Source organism: Gavia stellata, chromosome 17 (genome assembly GCF_030936135.1).
Source record: "Gavia stellata isolate bGavSte3 chromosome 17, bGavSte3.hap2, whole genome shotgun sequence".
NCBI classification, from domain to species: Eukaryota; Metazoa; Chordata; class Aves; order Gaviiformes; family Gaviidae; genus Gavia; species Gavia stellata.
In genome coordinates, this window is record NC_082610.1 from 4,764,031 (window position 1) to 4,777,789 (window position 13,759).

Genomic DNA, 13,759 nt, shown 5'->3' on the forward strand with positions numbered 1-13,759 from the left:
TGTACACACTCACAGTACTTTTCTTTGTGCAAAATACGTACTGACTGATAGACTGTACCTTTCTGTACAAAGATAATTTCAGCTTACTTTGCATAGCAGAAAAGCAACACAAAAACCACTAGATACATAACTTTGTTGCTATAATACTTCAGGTAAGCCTTTTGGAAAAATTATTACATTAACTTTCTCATAAAGAGCCAGTTTTAATTCTAAAGCATTAATTAAGGCTATTCCAGTATTGAGGTCTTGCCAATACATGTCCAAAACACACATTGTCCATCATACAATCCAAGATGTGTGCAGTGTGTTACCAGCAATTATGCCTGCTAACACATTCAGCAATTTGATATCCCAAAATTAGTCTTCTGACACTTCAAGTTTTCGTTGAGGAATATACAGACTTCCTTCAGAGATTCTGTCGGTACCATCTGAATTTGCAGGTAGTGAAGATACTGTGGTGTTTGGCCCTCCTGGTGTGCGGAAAAAATTTTCCGTAACTGCCTGGGACTCCTTTGGAACCGAAAGCTAAAGGGAAGAGAGAAAGTTACTTTCAGTTAAGGGGAAGGAAAAAAAAAAGTGAATTGTAGTTTGAAGTTTCTACAGGATATTAGCAAACTATTTTTTTTTTCCTGAAATTTAAAAACTTAACGACTCTTTACTGAGAAGAATATACCTGGATTCCTTGATATATCTAAAAATGTTTACATATAGAATGAATTAAATAAAAATCTGGTTTCTCTAATCCCATCCTATGTCCCGTTTTAATACAACCAGATCTTGGGCGATACAGTATTACACAAAATACAGAGAAACTTCCTGTGGAAAAAAACATATTCTTTTAAAACCCTCTACACTCCCATCCTTTTAAAAAAAGCTAACATTAAATGCAAGAACTTGAGAGTAGATTAGAAGAGTAACAAGAAGGAAAGATAAAGTAACAAATGGACAACTTGTTAACAAGTGTCCTCTCAGATCTATGCAAAATCCTCCCTCTAAACCACTTGTCTCTTCACATCTTGTCATCTTCCAGCTGGCTCCACTTCCTTAACAAAGAAGATGCTTGTTCTTCCTTTCTCACCTCTCGGTTATATTGTACTTATGCTGGCCTTCACGGCCAGCTCTTTGTGGGCAGTGCTGATTTACAAAGATCAAAAAAATACTTATTTAAAAAAATCTACCTGCTGTAAAGGAATTGCTGCACCCTACTTCCCACTCAACCCACCACCATCAAGAAGCTGTGCTATATTTTTACTTACCTTCTCTTCTCGCACGTTCACGTTTTCTGAGCTATGGCTAACATTTTCTGGTTGTGAAGAGACTGGCATGTGCTGAAGAACAGGATTTGCAGGAACTTGCACACCAGCAGGTATTAGTCCTACGTGTTGCAGTGTGAAGTTCAGAACTGAAGAATTTGGATTTTGGGCAGAACTGGTAATGCTTGAATTGAGACAGGAGTTGCTCAGTACAGGTGCAGCAGCTATAGAAGTTGGTGACAGCATTATATTCAAGGGTGTTATATGAAAAGCAGGAATGTTAACTGCTTTCAGTTCAGATGCTGTCACTGGAAGGACACCTGGAACAGAAAAATCAAGTGTTGAAAGGGATTAAAAATTGAGACGCGAGCCACTGCGTTGTGATTTTGTTACCTCAGGAGGATGAATCCTTTAAGCCAGACAACTGTATGCCTATTTTTTTTAATACTCACCAGCAATGGGTGAGCTGTAGGTAGTGTGCTGTAATGAACACATCCCAGCTTTCTCTTTATCAGAAAAGCCTGCCTTGTTGCTGTGGGTGCACTGAGTAAGAGGAATAAGATAACCAGATGGAAAAAAAGTCTGAAAAAGAAAAAGACAATAAAACTTCACCCCAAAAACGTAATAAACAAAAAATGAAGTTTTTTCTCCAAAGTTGCATCCCCCTTGCCTTGTTCTTATTCTTTATCCTTCATATCCCCAGGATCCTATATTCCATGCCTGTACTACCTTCTGTCTGAAATGAGACAGAACTGACTCAGGGAGAAGCTCTTTAAAGTAGGACTGCCCTACTGTGCAGAAGTCAGCTGGCTCCGGTTCCAGCTGATATCCTCAGCGAGGAACTGGAAATCCACCTGGGATTAACACAGTACAATTAGACTAGACAAAAGAGAAATCCTGATACTGAGTACTTTTTTTTCCAGAAGAAACATCTGGACCAAGTAATCATCACGTCACCTCATTCTTGGGTTGTTTTTCTTAAGACAAATATTGGAAGACAATGCTTTTGCATTTACAAGTTCTGGTTTTGTCAACAGATCTGTTCTTTATTCAGATTCTCTACAGTAGTTAGGTCTTAATTGCAGAATACCAAATTTTACTAATGAATAGAGTTTCACGTGGTTCTGTTGTAATTCGAAGTATTTGAGACTAAATACACACAAAGGACTGGGGATGTAAGGGATCTCAACATCGCCTTCATCTACTCAGTCTTAGTTGTGATCTTCATCCCAGTCGAAGCCTGAAAGTCGCTTCACGTCCTCTTATTTGTGTACTTAATGCAGAAATAGAAGTGCTACAAAATAGGTTTTTAAAAGCACGCTAAAAATAATCCTACTAAAGACAATCTATATATGTGTAGTTCATTACAGTTTTGTTTCTTTTGCAAAGACTCCAAGTGACGTTTTCCCGGGCAATGGCAAGACGTGCTGTGGTGTCCGACAAAGCTTACCTCATGAGCAGGAATGGCAAATGCTACAGGTATGTCGTGTTTAGTTTTGATTTTGTCCTCATCTTCTGGAACATCTTCTCTTTTACATTGGTCATAGCAACTTGCCACGTTTTGATCTAATGTTTTGGTTTTGTTCTGTCTCTCTTCTTGGAAATTGTCCATTTCATGATTCATTTGTGAGCTATTGGAAGGTGGTCTTTCATTTTTAATAGATTCTCCCTTTAAAAAAAGTACGTACAAAAACAAAGGCAGACATTGTAAGACTTAACATTCTCAATTACAGGTCCACAATGATATTTATACATTTCAAAAATGAGGAAAGCAAGCTTTCTCCTTTCTCCTGATTCCCAAGTTTGTCCTATAAATATTTCTAGTCAGTAAGACAACCAGTTCCATGTTATCCCCTCTTGCTTCTTTACAGCTAGTGGATGTTTGACACCATGCGTTGTCACAACACGCTGATAACATTTCACGACTGTTTTGGCAAGCACAATTTAAAGCAGCCTCATACTTAACAGAGACGCTAAAACATTCAGCAACCGAGGAGCAGAAAGCAATCCAGGTGCACTTTCTCCGTACGCATGAAGTGTATCTGAACCTCTTATTCTCTTCATGTGCTGTATTGTTATGCCTACAACAATCCAACATTAACAGTGTACAACTTTGGACAGAAATATTTAGAAGGTATCAGGATTTGGGGACATTCCCTGTCCAGGGACTTTTATGTGTCCGTTTTCTCTCCTAACACCTCTAAAGCCAAGAATGACTGCCAGCAAGATGAGCAACCTGAACGACTCCAGAATCATTGTATAAATAGTAAGTCTTGACATAATGCTTTGGGAGTTGTTTTATTTTCACTAACATCTGTACGCTTTGACATGTCTTCTTGGAAATAAGTATTTGGAGGGGGAAGAGAGGGGAACAAGGAGAAAAATACAGCCTGATCCTAGGTTGGCCTTTCAAAGATATGTGTTATATTGCATACCGTATATTCTGCCTGATGCTTTGCAAATACCAGCAAGATTATGTGACATTTGAAATATAGATAGAGAGATACGTGTGTGCGTAGACAAATAAAAAACAGCCCCCCAAACATCAGCAAGCACAACAACGTCATCCCTTCAAGCGTAATGTTACTTAAAACGCCTACACACACTGGTAGGCTCCTAAATAATTTTGAAAATGAGTAGGCGGCAACATCGTTAAGCTGTAAAATGGCATTTTAAAAACAATTTAACTTACCAGAGAAGTATCACGGCTTTCCTCATCACTTCTACACCTTTTAATTAAATTATTCTCTTGTAATGCTTGTGATCTTTTAAGGCACTGCTGTGATGAAGTTTCTGATTTTATAGTCGGTCTTTCGCTAGCTGCCAAGGACTTTGTTGGCTCATCTGTAGCTATCTGATTGTCCCCTTCTTCAGTGGTTATTTTATTTAATACTTTTGAATTCATACTCTTAACTCCAGTTACATTAGCACATGGTAGAGGCTGCAACATGAAACTCGGGCTGTATGTTGTCACAGTGTGGGCTTGGGAAGGATGCAGATATATTGCATAGGAAAGACCAGAATGAGTATGAGGTAGTATTACTGGTGAGACTGGACTGTGGCTCGGAGGACAGACACCCAGTGGCTGCGTGAGAGCTGGCTGCTGAGCGGGTGCTGCGCTAACGGGAGGTTCGGGCTTGGGGACTACCTCAAGTGAGGACAGGTTACATTCCAAAGCAGATCTTGACAGTTTCGTTTTCATCTCTTTTGCTTTCCTTAAAAACAAACAAACAAACAAAAAAAAGCCCAAACACATTTTAATACCTTCCTGATGAAATGAATGCCCTGACAATTTACTTTCTGCAATACAAAGACTTAACATGAACTTTTACTTCTCAATCCACTAAACAGAAAACAAATGAAAAAAAAATAGCCTGCAGTATCAGGGGTTACTGGTTTTTGCAGACTATTACCCAACTCAAACTGAGCGCAGCTTTAACTTAATGGCCAGTGACAAAATACAGCTTCTCACCTTAATGCTTGTGCAAACTTACTTTGATTGTCCTTCCAGCTGACGTTTAGCTGGAACCTGAGCCATTTTACTTGGGAAAGCTGGTAAATCTTGATCAGTACCTGGTTGGAGGGGGAAAACAAAACAGAACTGTTAGTAAGTCAAATGTAGGAGTTAAATTTTGTCTTGAGGAGACTGTGTTATTTAACATCGCATACACATTCAACGAGGAGACACTAAGGCTCCATGTTATCCTCAAACCGCAGCCCAGACTTGATTTGATCAATTGGATAGTAGCTTACGTCAAACAAATTTTAAAGCCTCCGCTCTATTTTATTTTTTCCCCTCCGAAGAGGATACCTAACAAGAACATGAACGTTGATAGGTAATTTTCTGGCAATTTTATGGAATACAGAACTGCTTAGATAGTAAGATCTAAAGCACAGTTTCCACAACAAACCAGGTTTAGAGCAGTTCATAGAGAAGGAGACAATATCCAGAGAATCCACTATACTACACAAACAGAGAGTTTGCAGCCAATAAGACACCACACTAAGTCAAGATAGTGATATGTAAAAAGGGATTTAGTATTATTCTTAAACCCAAAACAGTAATGTGCCTCTCCTCTTGTGTTTGGTGTGAAAGAGGAGGCTAGAGTTCCCCACAGTGTGCTGAATTTGGTCCAGATCTCAATGAATATTTTTACTCTGTTGCAACTGCACAAGCTGCGACTGGATTTGGTCCACCAAACTGGAAAGAGCTTCTACTAAATGCAGAGCTTACGCACTGAACACGGATCAGTTTAGCTTTGTTTTCACTATCGATCTTGTAAGGCCTCAGATTTATAGGCAACATATATTTTTCCCATCTTGTCTATTTTTTGACAGTTCTTAAAACATGTTTGTTATAAGCGGGCATACCCACGCATCCGCATCTCCTATGAGAAGATGGCAAGCCTGAATATTTAATGCAAGACTACATCTGAGTTAAAAACAAACTGAGAAAGATACGTACTTGTGCTTATTTTAACTGGACTAGTCGGGGCAGACTGGATCTTTCTTCTGTCGTTTTCTATACTTTTAACTAACTTTATTAGAGATGGATGTCGAGTGAAGTTTTGCTTTCCTCTTGAAGGAAAAAGGTTTTTTGAACACTGCTCTTTGGAAGGGATGGATTCTGAAATAGGTGGGGAACAGGTCGTAGAAGTTGTTTCAAGTTTTGTATCTAAAAAGCAGAAAAAAACCCAGAGAGTAAATACATATCATAAGCAGATTCAGTAATTAAAAGCAGTTATTTGAGCCTGGCTTACAATTATTGAAGTACTAGCAGCAGCAAAAATGGAAATGCAAGAGTCTCAGTATGAGTACATCTACTATGTGGAAATACACACTGGTGTGCTATGCTGTCAAGGACCAAGGACAGTGATGTCACTAGTAAAGACTTTCTCTTTAGTTTACTCTGTCTTTTGGTCAAAAAATTTCTAGCAGAGAAAACAAAGACACAATCAAAATCATCAGCAGAACAAAAGGAAATGATACATACACCTACCCTGAGTATTTGGCAAGACCTCGGGTCCTGTCCACTTGAATGCTGGTTTTCTACCTCTCTCCTCTGTAACATGAACTTTCTTGATAAGCTGAAGGCTACTGAGAACATTTGCTATGTCATAAAGTCTCCTAATTTTGGCTGAAATAAAATAAACAAATGTAAAGCATAGTAATTCTGGTTAACAAGTTAACATATATCAGATTAAAAATGTTACAACGCCCTTTTAGCAGCTAAAAAGAAAAAACGTTAGCATTTTTTTGTAAGAACAATTTTGTGGAACAGGTATTTATACTATGAAATAACATATCACAATAAAAAGTTTAGATGTAAAACAGAATGACACAGATACAGCTCTAGAAAAGAAAATACTGCTAAGTATATTATGCTAAATATAGAAAAAAGCATTTTCTAAACAAGTTAGGTTCTGTGCAGTGACCAAACCTATACAAATTCTGTAGTGAAAATAAGTAGCTTAAAAGGCAGGTACACGCATGCAATGCCGAACATGGGAAGAAGGGGGAAGAGACACACTAAAATCCAACAGGATAATAATATTACACGTTCTTAGCTGTTAGGTTCTGTGCAGTGACCAAACCTATACAAATTCTGTAGTGAAAATAAGTAGCTTAAAAGGCAGGTACACGCATGCAATGCCGAACATGGGAAGAAGGGGGAAGAGACACACTAAAATCCAACAGGATAATAATATTACACGTTCTTAGCTGTTTTCAGGTTCAGGTTTTAGGGAAAAGCTTTAGGCAGCATTCAAATTACAAGTGACTTCTGGCCTGCAAAATGAACATGTGTAGGCCAAAGCTTCTGCTACTGAAAATTTGAAGTCCAGCAAGTCATGGACCTGGGGACTATGCTTCTTAACCAAGAACACGGTAGAACATGTGATACCCAAAATACAGACACGTGGATGGAATGCCTTGAAAATGCTTTTATTGCAAAACAGATGTTGTGGAGGAAGAAGAAAGAATGAAAGCAAACAAAAACCCCCTATTGACTGCCCACCCGCCCTCTCTATGTTACCATGATGCAGTGGAAAGGAAATCACGAACTGAAACCAGCAAGGGTCAGTTTTCATTTTGCAGATGCAATTCCACAAAAAAAAGCAATGGAGTCTGTCTGAGAATCAAGGAAGGGTGTAATTTTCAATGAAACCCACAATTAGTTCTTGATCCCTCAAGAGCAGGCACATTTTTTATTATTATAGATATACGGGCCTAGACCTAGAAGTACCTTTACATCTGAACGGAGAGGAGGAAGCGTGCAGGGAACTGAGAGCAGGGTAAAAGAATGAAGAAATAATTGGCAGTTACAGCGTTGGGTTTCACTTCCTCTCACGTGTAAGTTATTAACAGGACTTTTACAGAATTTCTTTAGATCTCCAACAAGTTAAGTTATATGACCAGAACACAGATTTGCATGATTCTGGGGCATCTGCGATGAAAAGATACTGAAATCTTTGACAGACTGCTTGAGGAAAGATAAATTGTTACCAATAAGCAGCCTCGTGACATTACTTCAGGAGACAGGATTTAATGGACTTTTTCTCTTACGTGGTCATTATGTCATTATGTCTCAGAGACTATGCACAAGTGGGTCCCTGTTAAAAACTACGCAAGGTGTTTAGTGAGTTTTTGGAGGCTCAAATATATTTATGGCAGGAAAAAGATGATAGTATTTTACACTGTATAAACTAGAGTAGATCATTTAGCTTACACTTTTTACTTACTTTTAAACTTGCTTTTATCTAAGTCTTCTAACTGGTCTTCTCCAATCAAGATTTTAGCAGCAACTTCAAGGCTGACTATTTGAGGAGTCGATACAAGAAACAGCATCACAAATTTCTGACTCATCACTCGTAGAGACTTGTCTTTCCTGCTGTTTACTGATGCTGCAGCAGACAGGAGAAAGGCTTAAGTATTAAGTGACATGCCAAGTATGAACATGAACAGGTAACACTGAAAGAAATTTCCTAGTAACAATTATTGTAAGAACAAACAACACAGCAACTAGGCAGGGCCCACGTGGACTCCAGAATCGTGTTTCTACATGGCAAGAACCAGATAATTAGGTGGATACCAAGTCTAACTATGAAGAGGAGAGTGTGATGTTTCCCCCTGTATACATTTCCTATTGTCTGACAACTTGTACTCTTAAAGATGCTTAACTGCAGGTTACACAATGCATTTAACAAGCCTTAATTAACATTTCTTCCATGAATCAAACCTAAATTAAAAAAATAAATCGAGTAATGTACACTTTTGGCTTCTACGACATTCAGTGGTAACAAATCCTGCAAACTGGATTGTACGTTGGGTATGTTTGATCGTTTCACCTGATGGCCCCTTGTTCTTGCACTGTCAAAACAAAATACATGTGCAAGAATTGAATGAATAAGAGAACTGAAAGAATGTAGAGCACTTTTTCTCACCACAAACAGTTGTGGTGCCTTTCAGGCAGTTGCATTTCAGAAAAAGAAGTCCAACAAATGTTTTTTCCAAGTTCATAGATATGTATCATTACAAGCACATATTATTCTTGACATTATTGAGAATTATTACCAGCACGAAATTCCATTCCTGGGAGCTCGACAAAAGACATTTCTGAATGCTCATTTGAGCCAAAAGATCTTGCCATTTCTTCATTTCTTTCACCATCGAAATCAAATTCATGCTCATACTCTCTTTTCTTGATCATCTGAATTTGTTGTGTGTATTTGTTCTCTTCTCCAACTTTTTTCAAAGCCTGCAGGGTTTTGGAGAGATTATGTCGTCCATGCCAAGCATATCTGTTTTTGGCAAGGCGGCTCACCATGTGCAGGCTCTCTAGCACGTTCACGATATCATATATGCGTCTACGTTCCACATCTGAAAAATAAAAGAAAGAAGAACATGATATCTCCACTACATAAAATGTGTTTGGTCATACATTTACCTGAAACGTGGTTTGCACAGAGAAGGGATCAGTTTCCTATACTTCCTCCTCCTCTTAGTATACTTCTAAGCTACTGTCGCCAATTCCTTGTTACAAAGGTTTCTGAAAATAGCCCTCACAGATCTTGCCAGCAAGGAAAAGAAAACAATTCTGGCTTTAGATATGGAAGGACTTGCTTTTCCACAGTTATACTTGGTTTACAGCCGTCCTTAAGAAATGAAAGTTACTGTTGTCAGAAGAGCCGTTAGATGGGTTTCAATACAGCTTTAAAAAAAGACCAAAGCATTTTTAATTCTGCATTGCATCGATTTTAGATCATCTTGTTAAATATCCTTGGAAACTCACGGTAGACAACTGTTTTGTAACATGTTTTTATATGTTATTCTATTAACACACCGTCCTCTCTGTTGTCTGTTAAATTCTTGGTTTTGACTAGGCCTTTTCTAAAAGAGGTGTTATTTTGTACAAAGTATAAATAAAATAGACATTTTGTTTAATTTGCAGTTCATCCCTCTTCTGTATCCCCCAACATATTCTGAAGATATAAGGACACCAAAACATTTTTGGCAGTATGATTTATAACTATTATCAGAGTTATGATCTGTAGAATACTGTAATTTCATGGCTCTTTGATAAAAAAAAAGCTTCAGCTTAATGTTAGCAACTTAGACTCTCAGTAGGTCATTGGAGCGATATAAAAATAGTGACATAAAATGAGAAAGTTGAATTATCATAGAGAGCAGAAAGTAATTTCTTGCTTTGATGTCATGATTGGACAGGAAGTTGTGGGTTCAGCTTGAGAGACGCTAGCTCCTGCCGCAAGAATCCAACCACTAATCTTAGCCATCATCTCTAGATCCAAAAAACTGCAACTGGTTATTTGTGGTATCGGCAATAATTTAGATGTTTAATATTAAACATAGTTCAGAGTTTCTCAATTCAGTTCACTGAAGAAACTTCAGCTTTTTAAAAGAATTGCTCTAAGAATGAAGAGTTTAAAGCTGGGTTTAAATAAGTTTGAGAGTAAGCATTCAAAATTTTACGGAGCAAAAATGTACTAACACAAATGGTAGGTTATTGGCGCATTTGTATGAAGAGATACGTAACAGGCATATAAACCAACTTACTAAGCTCTTCAGCTACTTCATCAAGGCAAATGTAGTTATTCTCTGCAGCGCTGGGGTAATCAGGATATCGAGCTAAGAATTTATGACACAGTAATCCTAGACTTTTCTCTTTGCGACTTGGTTGAGACTTTTCATACTCATCTCCCGATAAGGGCTCCTACAGGGAAATAAGGAAGAGAGAATTTTTTGAAATTTTTTACAATAAATATGTAAACATAGATACTTAACGGCTTCATTGTGAGCATTGTCAAAGGCCCAGTGTTCTCCCTTTGTCCTCAACAGTTGTGAAATAAACCCATCAGAACGTTACCTGTTGTATGTAACTAGGCAATATCCTTACTTATATTTGGTAAATACTCCAGAATGAAAACTTTAAAAACGTTGTAGTATGTTAATGTATAACTTTTTATACTGAATAAACAGCCTTCAGCTAACTTTAAAAAAAAGTAAATAAAGACGACACCTTTACAACATACCTGCAAACAGTGTTTTGCCTGTAGGACCTCACTTGCGTTGTTTGACAGTTCCCTTCTCTGTTCTCTGCTCCTAATCTCAGGACTAGCTGCACTAATCAGCATTTTCAGGTTCGAAGTAGGCGTCCATGGATCCGCTGGAAGGACTTCTTTAGGTTTTGGGGGTGTGGTTAGAGGCTGTATCTCTGTCAATACCGACTGTGAGGTAGCTGCTTGTTTCAAAGGGGTTTTCAATACGCTTCTGTATGGCTCAGAAGAATGATTTTCCTACACACCAAGAAAAAGAAAAACCGCGATGTTAAAAACCAGAAGCGCTATAACCCGTTTGTGGGTAACGGTCAACGTGGGATAGAGATCGATGGCATTTTTTGGGTGGCTCAAAGGCAAAGGTTGGAGCCTTGCTCAGAACCAAGGAACCCCTTCCCTGACACCGTTTCTTTGGCTGTGCCGTCAGCCTAAGACACGGGGCCCGCGGTATTCGCAGAATCACTGAGGTTGGAAAAGACCTGTAAGATCATCGAGTCCAACCGTAAGTCCAACCATTCTTCAGGTAATTTTCCTTCTCGTTCCCCCTAGGGAAAATACGGTCAGAACGAACGTTAAGCCGTAGCAGAAAGCTAGAAAGAGCGACTGAAACCCCTTTTCTTCAGGAAGACAAGAAAGGGGAGCCCGAAGAAGCACCGCTCGTTACAAAACTGGCGGATAAAGGTCGTCGGGTGAAGTTGTAGGCGCCGCTGCTCCGGGCAGAGACCGACGTGCAGGTCAGGCGCTCTCCATCGCTGCCCTCCGAGGCTTCTCCCAGGCGCCCGTTGGGGCTAACGCGACGCCAGGCCCAGAGGCTGCCACCGGGCACCGCGGGGCTGTCACCGCGCCCGGCCCGGGCGGCAGCGCCCCGCCGCCCCGACCCAGCGCACCCGCGGCAGACAGCACCCCCCGCGGGCCCGGCTGCCGGTCCGGCGCCCCGCCGGGGGGAGCCGAGGATTACCTTGTCGCCGCTCCCCATCTCCCCGCCCGCCTGCTGCATTCTCCCGCCGTCGCGCGGCCTCAGGAGGAGACGCCCGCCGGGCCCGCCGCGGCGCTCCGCATCGGTTCTGCGGGGCGGGAGGAGGGAAGCGTTAGCAGGGAGGCCGGCGGGGACCCCCGTGACGGGCCGGGCGGGCGGGCGGGCAGGCGGCGGCGCCCACCGTGGCCGGTTCCCGCCGCCCTCGCTGCCGCCGGGGACGTCTCGTCGCCTCCCGCCTCTGGGCCCGGCCCGCGCGCGCCCGGCGGCCCGCGCCCGCCGCCCAACGGCCCGGCCCCGCCCCGCCCCGCCCCGGCCGCCGGCGGCGCAGCGCCGCCGATTGGCCGCCACCGGCGGGCGGGGCCCTTCCGGGATCCGGTTTAAACATTTGGCGCCACCGCCGTGCCCGGAGAGCCGCTCCTCTCCGCTCTCGCCCCGCTGTCCGCCCGTGGCCCGCCCCACGACGCGTGAGAGCCGGCACCCACCGGGAGCGGTGCCGCCGCCGCTGCCCGGTCCCCTCCCTTCCCGCCGCGCGGCCGCTCCCGGTGCCGATTTGAATTCGAGCCGCTGAGCCGCCGCCGGGGTAGGGGGGGTGGCCCAGCCAATCACCTCGCAGCCCTCCGCCCCGCGCAGCCAATCGGAGCGCGGCGTTCCCCGGCCGTTCCCTCCTCCCGCCGCCGGCCGGGGGAAGTCGGCTCTCGGGCCGGGCTCGGGGTTTGGCGGGTTCGCGGCGCGGGAACCGGGGCGCGCGGGGGAGGGCGCGCGCCGCCTCTCTCCCTCCCTGCCGCAACGGCTGCTGGCGCGAGGGGCAGCGGAGGGCGGGGCGGGGGGATTATCGGCGTGAGCCGGGGCAAGGGGCGCGGATTGGCTTAGCGCTGCTGGTTTGCCGCCGAGCCGGTACCTCACGGCCGTCGGCGCTGGCGGCCGTTCGCGGCGTCCCGCGGCCTTTGCGCTCTTAGAGACAGCAGAACGCTTCGTCGTGCCCCAGCCGCCCTCCTCCCCGCTCCGGGCGGGGCCCACCAGGCCGAGCTCCCCCGGCAGCCCCGGGCCGAGGCAGCCCCGGGCCGGGGAAGGCTCCACCTGGGGCGGGCGCAGCCCCCTCCTGGAAACGCCTTCAAGGAACTCGTGCTCGTAACTGTGAGGAAAAGTGCTTATCAAAAAGAAAAAAAATGCTTAATAACTCACTGATTGCATGGCTTTTTGTGGAGTGGGATCAGGGGCTGTTGACTTTCTGGCAAAGGGGCCTTCTCAGTGCCCCCGGCGATAAGGTTCGGTAGCTGCCCGGGGTTAGGCCGGGCCGTACCGCTTATCGCAGGTGTTACGACACCTCTGGTTCGCGGGTAGACGTTTGGGACTCAAACCCACTTTACTTGGGGCTTTTTTTGTGCTAGAGCTAGGATTGCGTAAAGACAAACCTTTTCATTTAACTATATAATTTTCCGAAAGAAAGTCTTTGAAAGCATGCAAATTAAAATTGAAAAATCACCCAAGTAACCTTCACTCCTTGGTATCACCAAGCACGTAAGGGCCAAAGCTTATTATCTTGCAGTACGTACATGCCTTCACCTTAAAAAGCGAGGTTTAGGATTGGGTGGACATTTGCTCTTTTTCCTTGTTCGTGCTTTGCTACCTCACTGGATATTGGCTCCTTTGTGTAAAAGGTGTAATTGTTATGTGTTGTGGTAACCTAGAATTGGTGCGTGACTTACAAGAAGTACAATTATAAATACTAAAAAACGGTGGGTTTATTTTTTCCAGGGATGATCTCGTGCAATACCATGTTTGCTGCAATTTGACTCACTTAAATGAAGAGCAAATGCATTCGTGTGTTTCAGAAATCAAACTGGAAAAAAAAATATCAGGCTTTGGCATTCAACCTATTACTTTTTTTCATTTGTGCTGAGCTTTGAAAATTACCCTTATCCCCTAATCAAGAAGCCATTATCTCTGTCCAAACACAT

At 42.9% G+C, this 13,759-nt stretch overlaps 1 protein-coding gene across 1 annotated transcript; it reads right to left on the bottom strand.

Moving 5' to 3' along the window:
- Nucleotides 1-113: 113 nt before the first annotated feature.
- E2F8 (E2F transcription factor 8) lies at nucleotides 114-11,822 on the bottom strand. Its single transcript, XM_059825826.1, has 13 exons — nucleotides 11,784-11,822; nucleotides 10,802-11,065; nucleotides 10,326-10,482; nucleotides 8,826-9,131; nucleotides 7,994-8,155; nucleotides 6,253-6,390; nucleotides 5,719-5,928; nucleotides 4,748-4,826; nucleotides 3,946-4,468; nucleotides 2,704-2,922; nucleotides 1,706-1,835; nucleotides 1,257-1,573; nucleotides 114-525 (listed from the first exon to the last, which is right to left on the bottom strand). The coding sequence occupies exons 1-13, from the start codon at nucleotides 11,820-11,822 to the stop codon at nucleotides 358-360; spliced, it is 2,712 nt and encodes a 903-aa protein (XP_059681809.1). The 3' UTR covers nucleotides 114-357.
- Between the last annotated feature and the right edge of the window lie 1,937 nt (nucleotides 11,823-13,759).